This window comes from Meleagris gallopavo, chromosome 13, assembly GCF_905368555.1.
Source record: "Meleagris gallopavo chromosome 13, MGAL_WU_HG_1.1, whole genome shotgun sequence".
Classification (NCBI taxonomy): Eukaryota; Metazoa; Chordata; class Aves; order Galliformes; family Phasianidae; genus Meleagris; species Meleagris gallopavo.
Genome location: NC_139416.1, coordinates 8168552 through 8190000, shown reverse-complemented (window position 1 = coordinate 8190000; position 21449 = coordinate 8168552). Strand labels below are relative to the sequence as shown.

Below are 21449 nucleotides of genomic sequence, written 5' to 3'. Positions count from 1 at the left end.
TAGAAAATACGACCTCTCAATTTGTCAAAGGTCCTAGTTTTAGCAGTTGATCTTAAGCTTAGTTCTCAGCGTTTGGAGAGCTAAAGAACAAACACATTTTCTGGTTCACTGGAGTCATTTTCACATGTTCACTGATTCAAACATTCTTTTACTCACATAACAAACAGCTGCATACCACATTAGCCCAGCCAGTGACAGTCACACATCTCTGCAATAACTGTTTGATTGCAAACTTGACCCTTTCTTCTTCTCAGCCTGAGCTAGACATTTTTAAACAGGCACTCCATTCCCAATCCTCCTTTGCAAAGAATTACATCAGATAACAAAGACTTCTCTGCCACTCATTGTAAGCCTTCTTCTGGAGATCTGTTCTAAGAGGCACTGTGTAAAAAGGTTTTTATGATGAATTCAGAACTACTATCATGTTAAGAGCACCAATTTATAAAGAAGAATTCATTGGTTAAGATCTGAAAAAATAGTTTCTCAGGCCCTACTGACCCAGTTTTCAACAAAAAAAGAATCAAGTGATGCAAATTAAGTTTTGAGACATTGTTATGCAGTCTGAGAAATTTGTAAAACTGTGTTTTGTGGTAATTTCTTAATAGAAGATTCAATGACTACTTAATTCTCCCTTGCTAAAAAAAAAAATCTGATTGCTTTCTAGTCCGCAGGTTTATCTTTCACAGGTACCGATAAATTGCACACTTCACAATGATGAAAAAGTTCCAACAGAATTACTGCAATAAATTTTAATTTTAAAGCACAAAAGAATATTTAGATTTTGTTCAGGTGAAATGCAATGCTATCTTCCTTCCATCGGATTCCGAAGTTATAAAAGCAAGCACGCTTTCTGCAGTAGCGTGTCTGATACTGAGAACCCTCTTAGATTGACTGCTGCCGGACTAAAGAACACAGTCAGATATTCATAAAAATGCTCGTTCTGTAGTAAGAAACAAATGTGTTCCCAGCAACAGTTAATGCACACAGTTTGCTTTCATTTTTACGTGCTTCAATCCAAATGTATCAGGCATGAAAATAAACTGTTGAGATACACAGCAGTTTAAGTCAGAAATAATTTTAAATTAGTGGCCAAAGAGAGAAGGACACGGCGGTGTTATCTTTTGCCTCCGATGACCAGAAAGGCTTCCCACAACAATACATTTAATGAAGCAGAACACTCAGAATTAAAGTTTTCAGGGCACTCAAAACAAACCAACTTTCACACGCATTGTTTTGAATCCCCTTAAATCTGTACCAGTTCACCCGCACTCAGACTTCAGTCTCTTCTTTACAAACTTTTCTAGATAGCTCTGGAAGGCTTCGGACTGAACTCTCAACCAATTTAAAGACTCTTTGTTTCCCTCTGCGGCACCACAAAACAAAAGTGATGCTTTCTGTACTGAAGAAGAGCATTTTTATTCCCCTCTCCCCCCCAGCATCTAGGATTTTTGAAAGTGAAAGTCATAAAAATAATCTTCATCCCAACATATTTTCAATCCTCTTAAAACACTCTGAACAACTAAATATAGTATGAAATTAGCTCTCGTCTCTTCCTCTTGTTTCTACACAGAATTTTCTAATGTGTCTCACCAGTAATAAATTGTAAACGAGGCTATGACTCTAAGAGTAGACAGTGTGTTTCATGGGTATTTAAACAACAGCATTAAGTACTATAGGAATCTGTGGAATGTGGAGTGCAGATTTATGTGTCTTAACAATTTCTTTACTGGTTTGTAATAAGCCAGCAAACTAACACTTTATTTTTATACTAATCTGGCCTCAGAAGTAGAGTATACTGGAGCATGACAAGAACAACAAAAATAAACTGGCACATACTTAAGAACTGTAACAGTGAATTGCCTCCAATACTAAAATATTTATCGAAACTGGGGGAAAAAAAACTACAAAGAATTACCCTCCACAGCCTGCTACCAGCTCTTTAACAGTGGGCAACGTAATGCCTTAAGGTACCTCAAACTGTCTTTCATTTTCTAGACTTAATGGCTGATTGCAGAAATCAATGTTGCCATTAGTAACAGAGTATTTGTTATGGCATGATTTCCTCTGTTGTTAGACTTGCAGAATGATTACAGTATTAGTGAGGTGCTTTCTTTATAAAGGGCTGAAGATATAACTTTCAATTTACTATCCATTAGTAAGTGACTTTGGAAATATAGATGAGGCCAGAAATCTTACCTGTTATTACTTGGAGATTTTATTTCAGCAGTCATAGGCTAGTAACTTTAAAAATTGTACCAGGAAGCTCAATATTTTATAGACATCTCCAAAGAAATATTATCTGCTTTGCCATTTTATACACAGCAAGTTAACAAGACATACGGTTCAATTAAAATGTTTCAGTTCAATTTCTACTTTTCTTGCACTTCCAAACAGATGCAAATTATGCAGAAGGTTTCATACATGTTAAAATGCTCACATAAGTTAAAAGATTGTCAAAAAGTTAGTGCTTTGTATTTCCTGAATCTCCTCTTAATCAATCCGGTGGCCAGGTGCAAGCAAATATTTCAGCTAAGGAAGTGATATGATTGTGGGAATCAGGAAAATCAGAGAGGTCAGCTAACACATTCCTTATTTGTTATACTTCTCTGACCAAGACCTCAAAGAAGGCATTTGTCTTCCACCTTTTACATGGAGGGAAGGGAAAGGTCTGCAAGAGACACCATGAACAGAAGAGGAAAACAAAAAGTCCTCCAAAATGTGGCGGAAGAGCCCCTTGCCTTGACATTCCCACTGGTGCAGGTACAGACCCTGCATGCTGCTGCTGGTGGCGTGGCTGAAACGACAGCTGAAAGACCAGGAAACCTGCCCTTGGAGGGGTGAGAGGGTGAGCTGAGAATTAACCTCAAAGGCATTGAGGGAACCCAAACACAGATGTTCTGGCGTATAACACCGCGTCTCTGTGGACCATTAGGAAACGTCCTAAGCACAGAATGCATAAACAACTTTGCTGCTGTGATTTCAAATAGAGCTACTACGTTTTCAATGCAGAGAGGGAAGGAGAAGTCATCATACCTGAAGAGGAGGGCGAGGAAGGATGTGGACTGTCCTCCTGGGCACTCCCTGTCTGTGAGAGACCCCCACCTACTCCGCTTTCTTCAGTAATGTTAGAGGAGCCTGGGGTCGTCGACCTGCTGACAGACTGCGACTCTTGATCGCTGCCAGACCCACGACGTTCATCAAGACTCCCTTGGATTATTTCATCTTCTCCTTTCCTGTCTCTTTTGTGGACCCTGGAGTGCACAACCACTTGGTGGTATGTTCTAAAAACCCTCCCACAGTCCGGGCATTCAGTTGGCTTTTCTTTTACATTTCCATGACTTTGTAAGTTGTAATCGAGTCCCTGGTTCATACCATGTGACAAAAAATCTCTACTGCCTTCTAAAGGGTCTAGTTTGTTTGGCAAGTCTCTCTGATTGCCCATTTTAGTGCTGTGAACCAAATCAGCAGGCATTTTCTGCTTAGAGCCATCTGCTCCTACTAACACATACTCCCGCTTCTCCTTATCAAACATAACTCCAGCATTTGCCAAAGTGTCTTCATGGCTGCGCTGTATCTGCTGCTCTTTAGACAAAAAGCCATGTTCCATGGCCATTCCCCTTGCCATAAGCTGCCAGGCCTGATAGCTGTTTACTGGATCCATCTCCGCTGCTTTGGCGGCAGCTTGTAACCTTTCTATACAGCTGGATTTCAGAGGAGGCACCAGATTGAGACAGCCCAATAAAGAGTGTTTATCTCCTTCAGCAATACTGTGGCCAATGCCAGAAATGGGTGAAAGGAGCTTTCCCAAGACTTCCTTCTCTTTCATGGGCATGTCTCCTTTGTTATAGATTTGATTTTGTTCACTTAAGCTCGCTTTGTCAGGAGGAAGAAACCCACTCTGCAAACAGGACAGGTATCTCGAATACAAGTTTGCATGAGCTTCCTGGGACATACTGCTGATGGAGACAGGTACTTCGGGATCATTAGGAGATTTGTTCTTGACAGATAACTTATTCAGGTGAACTTTCATGTGATTTTTAAGGAACCAAGGCTCTTTGAATCGCCTCCCGCAGATCTGACAGCAGTGTTCAAAGGAATCCTTGTGCTTCCTCATGTGGCCTTTTAGGAACCAGGCTTGGCTGAACACTTGGCCACACACCTCGCAGCGGAACTCGTTGGTGGACTGCTCCCCATTCCCATTGGAGCCCTGGCCCTGCGCTGACTCTGCGGTTATGTGAGCCTTCTCCACGTGGCTGATCAGCTCCTCTTCCTGTGAGGCAGCAAAGTCACATAGGGTGCACTTGTAAGGCTTGTGCAGGATCCTTATGTGCCTGTCCAGCTCTTCTCGCTTTTTAAACTTGCCTTTGCAAAATGTGCATCTGAACCCAGCTGTCTGAGCAACAACTTCTTCCTGGACACTGACTGGTTTTGGAGAAGGAACAGGGTTTGAAATATCAGGTGTGCTGTGATTAGCTGGCACAGACAAGTTGCAATTTGTGAGAGGCATTGGCTGAGCATGCTGCTGTGCTTTCACATCAGGTCGTGGCTGCAAGAGGCTGCTCTTCATCTGCTTGTCCCGAAGAATCGCCCTCTCCTCCAGCTCATGTAAAAGTCTGTTTTCTTCTCGGACTCTTCCACGACCTTTGCCGAGGTTTCCGAGTTTATGAGTACGCAGGTGTATCTTCAGGTTGCCTTTCTGAGCTGCTCTGTGATCACAATACGGACACTTAAATGGTTTCTCTCCAGTATGAGTGCGCATGTGCAGCGACAGGATGCTGTTAAAACGAAAGCGCTTTCCACAGAGGGGACACGGGTACTTTCTGTTTTTCCTGGCATCATCCTCTATATCGCTCATCTGAGACATAATCCCTAGGTTTTGTCCATTTAAGAACTGCTGCAGATCCACACGCCCATTCAAACTGGTGTCAACCTCTCTGTTGAGCTGGTTTGCTAACAGTGCCATCTGACTGCTGATGGGTTGGTTTGCTATGGACATGTGGCTTTTGTCTTCTAGTGGTGCTGATGCCTTCTCCTCTGGATTCTGCCTGTTCTGGAGCTCCGGAAAAGCATGGCTGAGCTGGGAAGTGATCTGGTGCAGCTTCTGGCTCATTGAATACTGCCCATTGAGTATGGTGCTGTTGAGATGGGCGTCAGCTTCTGGCACAGCTGAAGAAACACCAAGGCACAAACTAGCTTCCTCCATCTCTGAAAATCAGAAGATATTTTAGATTCAGACTGTGAAAGAGTAACAAGCATTGAATCACTGACATACAATTTGCATTTTCTGTTTTACCCACTCATAATAATGCAAAGGAATTAGTGTAAAAACCATAAAAAGTGTGTTAAACGCAAACTGCGCTATGCAGTTGTGAACATGTATGTGCTTTCATCATTTTGTATGTTTACTGACAAACATTAATTACTATTTAAAATTATGCTATGATTTCAAAATCTAATTATTATGGCGGGGACAAGGGCTTTTACCATCTCCCTTGTCTTTCTTCCTGTGAAATTGCACCTGTTTACATTTCTAAATCTATACTGAAAGAAATGTTATGTATCTCTCCCATTTCCATCAGAAAAGCCAGCAAAAAAACCCACAACAACAACAAAAATAGAAATCCATTTGTAACTTTCAGTTCCATTAACCATATTCTATATATTACACATTCTACAATGAGAAAGATAGTTTTATGATTTGACAAAAAACGATGGTATGATATTTACTGGTGTACAATAAAACAAGATAATGTTTTGGGAAAAAATAAAGTAAAGGACAAGCTTTAGAACAATAAAAGGGATTTTGCTTTAGTCAACAAAAAGTGCAGTAATATCTCATTAAGCTGATTAGTATGCTGCTTAGAAACAGTACTAGGTGCTGTAACACATGATTATAATCATAAAAATCCTTCAGTGTTTGCAAGTAAGCATTAACGAGGTATATTAAATTTTAAGGAGACTGCGACTAGCAGCTTTGTAAACCTCTGAGATTAAGATTTAACCCTTCTGTTACAAAACATTGTTATTTTGTCATTTTGAAATTGAGCCCATCAAAGGTACATAAATTATCTCATGCCAAGTCTCTTAATTCATCATTGAGAACCTTCAGATTTCATTTCTTATGAAAACTTGCCAGATTATAGAAGAATATCTTTGTCCTTCGATGGGTAAAACATGTGATTTAAGGCACTTAGATTTGTTTTAAAGAGCTCTCTTATGGAACTAGATAAAACCAATTAAAATCTGGGGAAGGTGTTGTGGAAAGCCTCAACAAGTTTAAGAATTTTAATAACTTTCCTAATACACAGTAATGACTACAAATTGTACCCACACTATGTATATTGCAGAAAATTAGAATTCAAAGCTGTTTGTTTAACACAAGTGCTCGGTTCTGGTCTGCATAATTGTCCACAATAATCTTCTATCTTTGCCACTTTTCTACCCTACAAAAATAATGTATCTGTAAAATTCTATTTAAAATAAAAAGTTTTACATTAATAACTCTCAAAAAATATGAAGCTGTAAGGTTATATTAGAACATAATTAAGATCTGTGTTGTTCAGTGAAGTGATATGACACATTACTCACTAGTAAAATTACTGAAGTCTATATGTTATTGAATAATTAATCTGGAAAACTTCTGTTGGGCTTTACCCAAAAGCACTCATTCACTCTGCCTTCCACACTCCAGGTGGACATTGTTCCTCATGCTGCTTCATACTGGTCATTTGCTAGACAACTGGAGGCTCAAATCTGGCATATACCTTAAATGTATGTAATTGAGCCTATGGGAGCAGTCCAGTGGATTTCAAAGGATGACTCCTGAAAGCAAAGTTCTACACATGCTTAAGTCTTTGCAGGATGAGGGCCTTAAACAAGCTTAGGTGGTCTCCAAGAGAAGACCCATTTAGTTCTCGACAGGATGAATGAGGTTATGTGATCCAATGCAGATCTTGCAAGAAAAAAGGGGGAAAGAGATATTCAGATGTGTATTCAAGATGAACATGACCCACAAAATTTTGATGACATGTAAGCAGATTTTTTGAAAACTTCAACACTCTTGACTTTCAGGTGCTGTGTCAGGACCCATTATTTATACACTCTCAACGATATTATTTATAAAATATTAACGAGATAGAGTATATCAAAGGAAAAGGCTTATACACATAAGCTATAGGACTGCACTGAAGTTTGGCTTAAAGTGTCTAATTTCCAAAGATAGGGAAACATGGTCAAGTCAGGAGTTCACCCAAGCCCGTATAGTAAATGAATAAAATTATTGCTTTTCATGTAAGTTTACTTTGTTTGGGTACATACAAACACATTCTTTTAACATTCTGCAAGCTTCCGTAACTACTGAAACAAACCAAATTGCACATCCAAAAGGAGCTGTAGTGTGTAGGCCTGAAACCAAACTGCACATCCAAAAGGAGCTGTAGTGTGTAGGCCTGAAACGAAACTGCACATCCAAAAGGAGCTGTAGTGTGTAGGCCTGAAACCAAACTGCACATCCAAAAGGAGCTGTAGTGTGTAGGCCTGCTACTGCCTGAAGTTGACTGAGATTTCAAACTCTGTCTACTCAATTCCTTTAAATAAAAAATCTCCACCAACAACACTGAAATGCACTTTTTGTCTAGACTGCACATACTGCAAGTGCTGCCTCTCTTTGCCAGTTAAACAAAACAGAATCATAGGCTACCCTGAGTAGGAGATGACCCACAGAAACCATTGAGTTCAACTCCTGGATCCACAGGAGTTCACCGAGAATTCAACCCACTTTACAGACACATACATATATCGAAGAAGGGTTGGTAAAGTCTTTCTAGGTTGTCATTACCGTTATTATGTAACAGCTTGAAAAATGCATTCTAAATTTCATTTATTCACTTGACCTCAATGGGAACTAGTGCTTTTACATGCTTAGGAAGGTTTGGATAGTTAATTTTAGCATTTTATGCTCTGTCAAAGTCTGGAAATGCTGACAGATCCCAGTGGAGATTATTAATTCTGATTTTTAACCCTAAGCATCAGTTCAACCCTATAAATATTTGGACTGAGGAGGGGAGTTGTGGTTGAGATTTTAGGCCATTTTACAGCTCTTCTTCAAATACAACTTTATTAAAGTATCAGCGGTAGTTACAGTTTAAATAACATAACTTTTTCTAACATTTTCTTTCCATTGCCTAGAAAACACACAGATATAATGTAGGATAAGTTGGAAAAAAAAATCATTTAAAAACTAGTGTTTTTAAATCAGCTCTGAGGAGTATGACCAATACATGTTGATCTTTTGGCACTGGAAATTTTGCACATTTTAGACTTAACATGCAGAAAGGTCAGCAAAGCTGCTGTTTAATGAGAAATGACCTCCTCTAAGTGTCATACTCTCTGATCAGTCATTCAGTTACCAGCATCTACCTACTGGCAATCTCAAAATGCTAGAGATCTTCACTTAAAATGTATTCACATCCTCATTTGCCCTATCTGCTTATACTCCTGTCTCCTGCCTCTGACTCAGACCATCTCTTCTTTGTCCTATTTCTACCTGGTTTTGTTGCACAGTATAATTATGGAAAGTATTTCCATGTGAAATCTCTCCTCCCAGTGTCTCCCAGTTAGTGCATTTGGGATGTATTCAGCTCTTGCATAAGTCAGGCTCTCGGTATTCTTCAGCCAATTCACAGCAAAACCTACCAAAACCCCATTTCCTATCCACACACAAGACAGAAATAAACTCCTCTTCATCAATCATTCCATTATCAATTAGATAACCCAATCCAATTTGCCTAATTTCTCTAATAAAAAACCCTTCATTCTCTCCCTCTTTATCCATCATCCCCGCCTGTTTCTCTGACCAGACGGGCTACCCCAGATGGGACAAAGGGCCCCATGGAACCTCTAGCTGCTGCTCTCCTAGAGGCAGCTCAAGGTTCCCACTCTGCTGTAGATTCTCTCCAGCTCCTCAACCTTGTGCCTCCCCAGACCAAAACACCAAATTTGAGGAAAAAAAAAATAAATCTGGAAACGTCAATTTGCAAGTGGTATTGTGAAGTTTGACTCCACAGTACCTCCCTGCAGACAGCCTAGATGCTATTTCTCTACATACTGTGGGGACCAGGAAGAGGTCATGAGAGATGGAAAACTGGATTATGAACTTCCATAAAAGCTGAAGCCTTGCAAAGCAGCCCGGCTCAAGCAATCCGTTTGGTATCATAACTACCCAAACCTTCAAGAAACTCCACTACTACAACATAATCTTCACTTCACATCTGAACATTTTTGCCCAAAGTGATTTTATTTTTCCTCAATTTTTTCCTCAAAACTCACAATTACCCAAGTGGAAAAATAATGTCTATGCAGTTTATACACAGTACATTTATGCCAGTGATAAAGTGTTATTTCCACAGAAAACTTGGAAAGTATCTGAATACTTGTAATTTCCCCATTCCTCTACTTGACAAAACAAAATAAAATAAAATAAAAATAAAGGAGGAGATGCTAAGGATCAGTTAGAGGTATTTCTTGAATGCTGAAGTTTCAGCCTTCCGCTTTTAAATATGTAGTCTACTACACTCTTTTCCTGATTCTGATGTCCCTTAAAAGGAAAACACAGAACGTTCTGTCATCTCCTGCTCTGGGAACAGAAGCATGATGTTCTCTGCAGTTAATATATGCTTACAAACTCAACTACAAATCAAATTTGAGATTTTAAGAAATTCAAAATAAGTTGAAATTTATATGGTCTATTTTTGACCTTTATTTATCTGCAGTGTTTTGTAAGAACACATTCCCCCAAGACCGCTCACACTGGTATCAGCTGTTCGCGGGTGGCCTTCCTAACCCAAACAAGCCCTTTGCTCCAGCAGCAGCAGGAACAAGTCTGCAACAAGAAGCTGACGAAGCATCAGAGGACAGCCGTTCTCTGCGTAGGGTGTACAGTTCCCTATTTCTATGACGAGGGTCCTCAGGTGATGAAATTCACAACTGGATGCATACATTATGAAAATACTCTCATCTCCCGCATTAAGATACAGTGAGACATTCATGTCTCTTTGATGACACTAATAGTTATTTTGATTTGACTCACATTTTTGCCCTCAAGACTACTTTCTGTGAGATCAATAACGAAAGTTCTGACTTCAGCCATTTCAATGGAACACACGGATTTTATTTAACTATTTCAAATGGATTACTGGAGTTTTAAACCAATTATGACACCAGAAATGCCTGTCATCACAACTACATTAATGTAATGTGAGAAGCTTGGCTTCCTTTTACTGGAAACAGAAAAAAATTAGGTGGCAAGTAGAATAAAAAATAGTTGAAATATAAATATATGCCTACAAACACATGCAAACATATGCACGCACATATCTGTGCGCCTGCACATACATGCATCCACACACCTGTTATCTTTGTAAACAGATGGACCACATTCAGCTCTCATTTACACCTGTTCATTCCTACTGGACACACACTAAAGCATCTCCCTCTTCGCTGCTGTAGAGAAAACAGTCATTTCAAAAACACTGTTGTGCTGTTATTATAGCTTAGATTAGGTTAGTTAAAAGATTTACAGTTCAGTAAGCAAAGTAATGCTTTACAAGCTCACGTGTTTAGACGACAAGCTCGCTCTGGCCCTGATCCTCCGAGCAGTTAGTTACACATACTGTTACTTATGCTCTCAGAATACAGACCTGGCATTTATCTTTCCAGCTAGAAAAATGTACATATCTACACTATCTTGTGGTCCGCTAACAAATTCTGAATACTCCAATACAGATAATTTCAGTTCATAGCAACTCAGAAAGAGATATCATTGAGAAACTTCAGAATATATACTGTATTTTTATAAAATATTGTTCCTATTGTTGTAGCAGAAACTGTGTAACTAAGGCTGTTATAAGCATAATACACTCCTGTTAAGAAATACAGAACACCAGACTACTGAACCCTTTCAGGGTCATTAAACAGCTGTAAACATTATTACAAAAATAAACCAGAGATTTCATGCTTACATTTTAGCCCAGAGCTTGGTGTGCTGAGCAAGTACATTTTTTTCATCTCTTACAATCAACGCTGGTGACATTTGGGCATCCAAACAAATTACATCACAAATATTACTGAGGTGGGTAGGATACTGAGTGGTTTATTTGCCAGATGATTAATATATAAACAGAAGAGCAGCACAGATGACCTACTCTTCTTTGACTGATTTGCAGGCAATACTAAGAGACACAGATGTAAATAGTTAAATTTTAACAAAAACGTGTGCATGGAAGGGAAAGAGAGAGATCAGCTGTATTTAGTACCACTAGGACAGCATTACCCAAACTGATAAAATGGAATAAACATTAGGCCAGATTCCTTTCTCATTTGTACTTAACTAAAATAGAGTAACTCCAATGAACTCAATGTGGTTTTCACTTTTTTTATTATTATTCTTTTTGTTTGGTTAAGTTGGAGTCCTGCTCCTTGGGTCATCATGTAATTTTATCAGAGCAATACACAGTTTCTGGAGTGTTGCAGAATGCCTTAAGAGAAAAGAAAAGTAGCCTACAGGTAGTAAGTCCTATGTATCTGTGCTTATTTAGCTATTTTTAAGGCTAACCTGGTAATCAGTTACTTCTATTAATCCTACTACCACGCTTAGGTTTTGTTGTTATTGCAAAGCATGTATGAAGCTTCCAAGAATTAAAATAAAAACCTGGGGTGAGCCCAGGTTGGGCGCATCTGCACAAAGCCTGAAGCCAACCTGACCCGATGGAGCAGCACCGCTGTCCTGGTGTCCGAGCTGGAAGCGGGCGGATGAGCAGCCACCTGCCAGCACCCATCTCACAGCACACTGCCAGGGAGGCAGCAGGACAGCACCCAACACAACTGAAGCTGCTTTGTAGCGCTGATATTTCAACAAGCTGCTTATTGATTTCAAAACAAAGTACTGCTTTAGTAACAATGGAACCGACTCATTCCACAACAGTTTTTATGTTTTAAAGGAGGGGTTAGCACAGGGATTTCCACGTTTCAGAAGTCATTAACAGACAGCAGATTGTTTGCTGAGGCTGTACTGCTTGCAATTCAAGCTGAAGAGGACAGTTGCTTTCTAAAATACCTGTTACATCTGTAAGTTACTTTCTAGCTAGCACAGCGTTTTGGACTGATAACTGATCAGTAGAAGATGAATCACCAGAGCAGTCTTTAGCTGGTAGCACCCATGGAGTGGAGGACTGTGAACTGCTTGTGATCACAATCTAGGAAGGCTAGCAGAGAGGAGAGGAGAGGTCATTTATAAATCTCACTCACAGATTAGAATAGAAAGATTAGAAGAATGCAGACAAGCTGTTTGATTTATTGCTACTTTGCATGTGACTTAGCAAAATCTGTTTTCCTTCTTATTTATTCTATTTCACTTGCATATACTTAAGAAGTCAGATGCAAAGAAGAGAAAGATAAATAATTGGTACTGAAAGTTCAGTAGCTTAAAAAAAATCCTGCTTTTTTCAAGCATTGGTCGCATCTGGGATCATTATTTTTTAGCTTATAAGCATTGATTCTTTTTGTTTTTCCTAGTGTTTTCCTGATGACAAAAGTAAAGATAAGAATAATACCTAAATTCAAATGGAAGCCTGATTTGTGGAACGCTTCATTAAACTAAAGCCTCTGTTATTTTAGAAACAGCATTTTTAAAAGTAAATTTGTTATTTTCATGTAATTTGGAATGTATACAACTGATTAAACTCTCTCCAATTTGATCAATCTCCTGTAGCTCCTATCTGATCACTCACTTTAATTAATCTAGCTGGCATCTACCTTAGATTGAAGAAACTTTAAAATTAAGCTTTTAACGATCCACTCTACTATCACACGGTACAAATAAAATAATAAAATGCCTGGAAGCCTTTGCAAAGCATATTTATTATTTCAATTTTTGTCATTTTTACGGTATGAAATGAATTCTGAATCTTCCGTTCTCATCTGAGGATGTTGTACCAAACTGGAAATCTGTTATGCTCTAGCTCATTATATAATATTAAAATATCCATAACGCTGACCCTATTAATCCTGCACTCCTCACACAGGCAAGCTTCAATAAAGGGCAGTGCATTTCAGCTGGGGGAGGGCAAGAGGATCAGGCCCTGATTACTGAGAGATGAAGAAAGAAGAGTTAAGACCACAGAACTCGAATCATAGTTTGAAACAATTTAAATCCAAAACTGTAGTGCTGGGTTGATGATTTTATTTTCATTTCACAAAGGCTTAGAGTTAGATTTTGCGAACAACTAAATATAATGTCAAATGCACATATGTCCCAAAGATCAAAGTATGATTGATTGTGAAATATTCATATGCGATAGCCCATGAGATTTTGTTCACAAGGGCACCTGTCAGAAGCATAAGCTTGGATACAAATCATCAAATAAGTATGTAAAATCGTTACTAAAATCCAGGCATGCAATCAGATAGTTGTCTGAAACTACTGGCCTGGAGCCAGCACAGTGGCTCAACAGCCTAATGCCTTGGTCTCTGCGGATCCTCGGGGCCCCAGTTCAGTTCCTCCTACTACTGGTCGGGTCATCTGCCTGTACCTAGTGCTGACTTTTCTGGCATTTAATGCTAGGAGTAACGGAAAAAACCGCGAGTCCATAAGTTCCTCCTGACCTGAGCCACAGAAACATCTGCTGGTTGAGTCATGAGCTGCTTGTTGGCCAAGTTTAACAGCAACCGATCCTGTTGCGGATCAGCTCTCTCAGCAGTAGGTGTCACTGCAATAAATAGATGGATTTCAAGGGACAAAGACATACATTCCTAATGAAAATGCAGAAACAGGCTACTGCTGAATAGCAAGAGTTTCAACAAGAAGCATATCGTCCAATTAGACTCTAACTTTATGTAAAAGAATGGAAATCTGGTTTGGGGAGAAATGAAATTGTACAAGTGGGACTGCCAACAACAACAACAAAGTAATTCTGCCCTTTAGTCCTATGTCACAGGGATCCTTTAACTCACATTAATCACCTCCCTGCAGTCCCAGGTCTATTAGGTAAAGACTGTTGCAGTTAAACCATTAAAAAAAAAAAAAAAGCTCTCTAACAAATTAAGTAATTTTCTCTAGTGGAACAAAAGACCTAGTTATATGGAAAGACACTGTACACTCAACTGTAGTTTTAGGACTTAAAAGACCAAAAGGTTAGCCTATTTTCTGTCAAATTAAAGAGTCTGTATCCAACCCTATTTATGTGCAGAACAAGAAAAACTGAATACATACGATAGCTTTGAGGAGGAGGGTAAAGGATGTCTCAAGTATAGAATTAAAATTAATTGAGAGAACATTTTGAAAAAGTTTTAACCAATTTATGTTTGAAACAGAAATATGTGGCATTCCAAATAATATCCCAGAGATGTCAGCCAAGTCCACACCGTATTTGGTTTTCATTATCACAAAATGGTTTGTAGGATAATTAAGGATGCTCCAAAGTGCATTCTATTGAGTTAGTGGACAAAACAATGCATCACTGAACACATGGCCTACCTCTGGTGACGTCAACGCAAAGTACGTGCCGAAGAAAATGTTTAATGTTCGTCAAAAGTACAAAAGGAAGGATGAATACACGAGCTTTACATAACCTTTTAGACATGAACGGGATCATATCTGACAAAGTATATATTCTCAAAACAACTGCATTTATTTTACTCCAAAGGCACTGAGCTGGCAACACAAGAGAAGAAAGAATAAGAGGATAACAAAAAGATTCTTTTTTTTTTTTTTTTAAGACAAACCAACATGAAAAAAATCTCTCCTATTCCATCCTTACATACATAGAAAGTAAAAAGAGCTACACTGCACATCTGGGAAGAGTTTTGCAGCAGCACAACACCGTCCCAAACAGTAATTGACATTGGGTCATAACCCATACTCCGTAATGCTCCAAACATCATTGGGCTCATCAGAGCATGCTGTGAGCAGCACAGTGTGAGGAAGGGAAGATACCTTCTGCACGTTCCTTTGCTGAATGCAGAAACAGTCAATAGCTTAACACAATGTAAATACAAACACTTGAAAAATCAGAAGTAATTTGCCCAATACCAGTGCACCACAAGGCTCCTAGGCCAGGAAGGGACCAGCTTTCAGCACCACTGAAATGAGTATTCCTAACTGATCATTTCCACATCTCACTTAGGAAAAAGATCACCAGGTATCTTGACTTAAATATATGGCACATTCTTCGCAGAGCAGCTAGGGACAGCATCCAGAACTTTTGACTGCCATTACTAAGTCCAGTATTCTAGACAGCTTTCTTTTACCAAATGTAATTGAATGATGAGGACTGTTGTTTTTAACTCATGACAAATTTGTCAGCATAATTTTTTTTTCTTTAAATATAGTGTAGGGTTACTTTTGAGGCTAATGACTGAGATTCTCAACTGTTAATCCCTTCTACCTCTAGCTTCTGCCTTCTACCCTTTCTTCCCTCATCCCAATTGATTTATTTTCCTTCTCCCTGTAGCACCTGGACATTGTTGCAAAAAAAAAAGAAAAGAAAAAAAAAAAAAAAAAAGGTGTAACTTAGAGGGCAACAATCATTCTTACATAAAGGTGATTTTAATTAGCTATTGTTAATACTAATTTTCAGGAAAATGAAAATTTTGAGAAAGCCTCAGTTTAGTGGGGTGAAAGATGAAACTGAAAAAGGTGAAGATGTTGGGAAGCAGGGGGAAGAATGAGAAAGAAAGTGAGCATTACTCAGATACTTTATGCTCTCCAGAAAAAGCAGAAAGAGCAACTCCTTGAAGAATTAAATGGAACAAAATAGATGAGGAAACTCAATACAAGCTTAGAATAAGGACAGAAAAAATATACTTCATTACCAGTCAAGAAAAATAAAACATCATAAGTACAAATGTCTTTTATCCCTCAGTGGCCTGGTCTGTGCACGCTTTCACTGATATATGATGACTGCTGCTATTTAACTTTACTAATTGATCACTGGCCTGGGCAGAAGCACAGGTTTGGTAATTCAGGAAGCCATCTAGCACCTTGCAAGATGCTTTCATACCAAGATGTGGTTCAGACTTGAAGGGTACGGTAGCAGTCATTGTGCACCACAACAACACATCAGCCTGATTCTATAACTTGTAATCGTATCTAAACAAAGGTCAGGAAATATGCACAAAACAAGCTGTTCTTCAGAATGTAATTTCATAGAACAGAAAAAGTAGTTCCAATCAGTTCTTCTAATCATTCTAGTTTTTTTGTTGTTTGTTTCTGATGACTTCTTGAGCAGAAAAACAGTCCCAAACAGGACAACCTATACAAAAAACAATTGATCTGGGGATATATCCCTGTATTTTCCCTGCTGCTCTTTAAATTCTCCCTACCTATCTACGACAGATTGTTCTGCAGCACAATAATGCTGCCTCTTCCCCAGATAATGGTGCAAAACAGTTGTAATTGTTCCATGCTTAAGCCAAGGAAGTGCAAATGATGACAGATAAGTGACCATAAAAAAGGGTTGCATCTTCACAGTACTGTTCAATCCAGTGAGGTACGAGCAGATACATGAACAGGGAATTTCCTCCCACCATTGTGCTGCAAGATCAAGTACAGGAACAGTGCGGTCACGCAGTGCTAGTATCAAAGGAAGCAGAGATGCAAGCACTGATTGCGGTAAGATGGTACGTATGCTTCAATGCAACAGCAGCATGACCTTAGGATCCCAGCAAGCTTAGCCCTGAGCATGCTTTGGGCACCCCTGTTTTATCTGGGCACAATCATTTTGATCATTAATAAAAAGGGCACTGGAAACTTGGCAGACACAGAGCACAAAGATGAATACGGGGGAGGAGGAATGTTATAAAAATACAATAACATATTTCAATGCTATCTGCAGGACAAAAATCCTTTAAATAATTTTGATGTTAATTGCAATGTTGTGAGCCCGCGACTAGGAAGACAACCTATCACAGCCGATAGGTGAGTGGCAACCAAGCTGACAAAGGAAGTCTGATAAATGCAATCACAGCATGACAGACACTGGCAAGTTCAATTACGGTTGCAAAGTCAGCTGGGAGATGGTCTCTGCTGGCTGTGATATATCCTTAACTGGCTGTGCTGGCCTGGTGCAGCCCTGAGCAAGCTCCTTCCCATGACTGACAGCAGCCCCAGGATTTGGGACTGAGCACCAACAGCCCCAGCACTGAGAACATTCAGGAGTTCCCACACACAATAACGGCACTGCTTCAGCTGCCTGAACAGAAATTTGTTTTCCTGCTGCACTTACTCCCTGTGCTGTGCACCTCTACTTACAAATACATTGATGCTACATCTGATTTTTTTTCTCTCTTACTTTCTATCTCAGAATAGGCCAGCTATTCTTATTTGATATGAGAAACTGTGAGGGGGACGTGCAGCAAATGAGGCTTCTCATACTTTAACTGCGAAACTACCTCAGAATTCAAGCCATATTTAATCAAAGTATCAGGCTTCCTTCTTTCTTTTTTAATTACTATTTTTAAGTAACATTATTATTACTTTTAAGTAACAAAAATTAAGTCCTTGCTCAGCTTTTCGTTGTTGACTTTTATTTTTCTAGTGACATTTTTTTACAAAAAAAAAAAAAAAAAAAAGAAGAAACCACTCTTTCTAAAGGACTTCTTTGTTCTCTTCCCAGATTTTCCAAAAATATTCTAAAAGGACAATGGTATAAAAATTATACTCTAAAAAATGTAAGTACTTTGAATGAGCAGAGTTATTCAGTTATATCTCTCGCTTATGAAATACTCGTATCGTGTATCCTTTATCCAACAGCAGCCTCTTTTAGCTTCAATCACAAGGGCTAACAATATGTTATTGATATGATTTCAGGAAACTGTCAGCAGGCAGCTTAACTTTCAGCTCCTCAGCTGTGGCGGTGCACGCACAAAACGTACCTGTACCTCTCCTGCATGAAAGCTGGCAGCGATGGGAACATTCCTGTCAGCTGTCGTGGCACAACAAAGAGAAACGTAAACAGCTCTTCTTCTCGCCAAACGCGGCCTCACGCTCGTTACACAACGAACTCACCGCTGGATTCACTGGGAATTTTAACTGGAATCTGAAAATTGTATCGGCACTCCGGGACACAGCACAGGGCTCCCTGCAGGCAGCTACACCAGGAGCAGAGGGCAGGTAACCAAAGCCATGGCCGCAGGCCTCGTCCCCCGCCCCGGTCCACCTCCCACCAGAACTCAGCCTCCTACAATAGCTGGGAACGGGTTCAGACTCACACCTATTCCCTCTCCTTAATCAACAGGAAGATGACTGAGGAGGGCCACCACCCCGACAAGAAACCAAAGCAGCTTAAATGGTGCCCAAGGTTCAGGATGTGCAGAGCTGGGCCTGCAGGCATCAGCGGGCTGACTCCCATCATATGGGGACCGTGAGGACTTGCCATGCCCCTGTACGGCCCGCCCTGCATGCCCACCAGTGAGAACGGCTGCAACAGAAATGGGAAAGAGATGGGGCTCTTCTGCACAGATATAAAACATCATCTCCAACCGCTTCTGGAAAAATAAAGTTAGCCCATAAGTAAATAAATAGAGCTCAGTCAGATTTTTATTTTATCAACTATCATACCTTTGAGAGCTGAAGAATAATGACAAATGTCAGAAGGCAAGAATATAGAAGTGCCACTCTTCCCGACTTTACAAAGTCAGTGGTGTTTTTAAAACTACTTTTCACATCGGTTTACAAGCTTTAATAATAAAAGAGTATGTTGTACTATTAGATGTTGGTCATTTTTTTTTGTCTGATGAAGAAAAATAACAGGCTGCTGCAGGAGCTAGCACAGTTGGCTTTTCTTTTCAAATGATCAGAGAAAGTACCATACTTTAAGGATGCGCCTTACTTGCTCTTAAAAAGGGTAAAACGAAATATTCTTCCAGCTATTCTAAGCCTGCCATATATGTATTATGCTGTTACAGATTTCAAAAGGTTAGCTTCAATGAACCTGACATCAGTATAACCCAAAATAACCCATTCAAGAGAAAAGTAAGAAATAATTGCTGTTTTCTCTTTTTTTTTCCTCAGCTATATTGCTATAATGATTTTGCATAACAGATTGAACAAAGTGCTGTTGTGACAGGTGGTAGAATTCAGCTAGTAAGCACAGAGACAGGGTTCAATTTAGTTTGTGAATCCTTTAATTGTTGTGCAGCTAATTAAAGAAGGTTCTTTACACTCGCAAGTGTTTACCGTTGCTAGTATGCATACATGAAAAATTAAATTGTGCCTTCAAGGGCTGAGAACTATAGAAAAATCATAGCTGATTCTGCAACATGCTTACCAGCTCAAAATAGCTCCTTTTCACAATTGGAATTTGTAAAACTTTTTGCTAAGCAAATATAGAGCTAATTAGAAGTGTTCGTTGGACCAATTAACATTTAAATAAATAAGCCATATTGCACATTTCACAGTCTTTATTTAATGATGCTTCTTAACTCTTTGGAAAGATTCCTTTAAGTACAAATAAGTTGTCATAAAAATGAAAGACAAAAATAACACCATAACAGTATATTCTATGCTTTTTTCTTTTTGCCTTGAAGTCTTTTCTAAAACTCTATACCTGTTATGGAGAAAGGGGGGAATACACAAATCTGGTTCCTTCTTTCATCTTGTCAAGTTACCTCTCTACCTTTTTGAATACAAATAGAAAAACATATTTGATTACTATTTAAAGTGTTGTGATAGCTCTGTTTGTTTTGCCCCATGGAACAGAATCTGTTTTAGGAAAGAAAAAAAAAATGTTACTTTTATGTCATAAAATGGCCATTCCAGCCAAAAACGAGGGAGTTTTCAGAAGAGACTGCACTTAGAGTAACAAAAACAGCAGTCTGAAAGTTGGAAATGCAAACAGGGAAAGGGAAAATCTGTCTCATTTTAGCATTCTCATACCCAAACCAGTGTTGTTGTTATACCTTACCCCAGGGCTGCAATTGCCCGTCTCTTTGGGGTCAAGTGATATTTTGCTTTCACAACAACTGTCTTTTAACTTAACAGTCCCTTTCAATCAATAAAACCCTTCAGTTTGCGTTGAACATACATTTTCTCTCTCTCTTTCAACCTCCAAACCTCTACCTAGCACAAAGGTTACATTAAAAACAGAGGGAAAGCTTCTTGTTACTTTTTTTCCAAGATGCATTATATTACCTTGTAATCAGGCTAAGAGCTAACATGGAAGGACTCATTGTTGACCTTGGCTTTCAGCACAGAAAACAAAATTAACAAGGACCAATTAACATTTAAATAAATAAGGAAGATTAACAAAGAATACTCTGCATACCAAAAGGCTAAAATAAACTAAGAGTCCAGCATCTCCCTCAATCTGCATGAATGAAATTCTCTGAAACAATGCGAGCCTGCTGGTGCATATAAGTACAGGCTGCTCTTCCCAGAGTGGCAAGGCCTGCTGAACACCAAAATGCAACAACAGGCAATGCTCTCACATTGGCAAGCCCTTGGGAAAATGTGCAGAGACCCTACAGCCTCTCCACTATGAGGAGAAGAATGCTGCCCAGATTTATCACCTTCACTCTGTCTCTTACACGTGAGGATCTTAGTGCTTGTGATTGCATTCATCTGCTGTCCACTGAGAAGCACGTGGATTTGAATTCATTGCTGATAAGCAAGAGGTCAAAACTGGACACCTAATTCACATATTAATTATCAACGTATGCCAGCTCTGATCAAAGCTTTCATAGGAAAGTCCTGCTGTTTTGCTTTTTAAATCCAGGAAATTCTGGTTAAAATCAAAGGAAAGAAAAAGTGCCAAAGGACATCCAATAGCAAAAGTTTGGAAAGTCCTTAGCAAGAGAGAGGTTTATGCATATTCAACTAACTAGGCAGTTGCTCTGTCAAGCCACAAACTACGCTGGTATTAAATTCTCATAACTTTTGTGTTTCTGGGAAAGTATTCCTCTACCTCACTGTAATTTCATATACTTTCTTGAGCTTTCTTTCAGGGGAGTGGAAAGGACATAAAAGGACATAACCTGAGACAACACAGGGCCCCATAAGGAGACACTGCCTTGTCACAATCCAATAGCGATACACGAGGCAGAATGAAGATGCAGAGTCCGACCTCCCTGCATCTTCCCTGCCTCCAAGAGGTAGACCTCCAAGAGCACTTTCAATTGGCAAAGTTTCTCTTCTATGCTTGGATGTTATTATTCCAACAGAACAATTAAATGCCCCACTTATCACTCATTTACAAAGCCTACCTTTTACAAGGAAACTCCTCCTACATAAGATAATGAATAATTTTCAGAAGGTTACAACATGATCTATCATTTTAAATATTTGGACCTGGAGTACTGGCTCAGGACTCTAACTGACAGTCACCTTTATGAATAGTTAAGAGTTCACAGAGATGATTATCATGTACTATTTAAAAATGTATAAAGGACAAAGATAA

At 39.2% G+C, this 21449-nt stretch overlaps 1 protein-coding gene across 5 annotated transcripts in view; it reads right to left on the bottom strand.

Annotated features, from left to right (window-relative positions):
• ZNF536 (zinc finger protein 536) overlaps positions 1-21449 on the bottom strand; it is a 327986-nt gene that overhangs the window by 167512 nt on the left and 139025 nt on the right. For all 5 annotated transcript variants that reach the window (XM_085234868.1, XM_085234871.1, XM_085234867.1 and 2 more), the window contains exon 6: positions 3034-5205. In XM_085234868.1, the coding sequence (XP_085090994.1) occupies positions 3034-5203 (2170 nt within the window). In that variant the 5' untranslated portion in view covers positions 5204-5205. The remainder of the gene's footprint in view (positions 1-3033; positions 5206-21449) is intronic.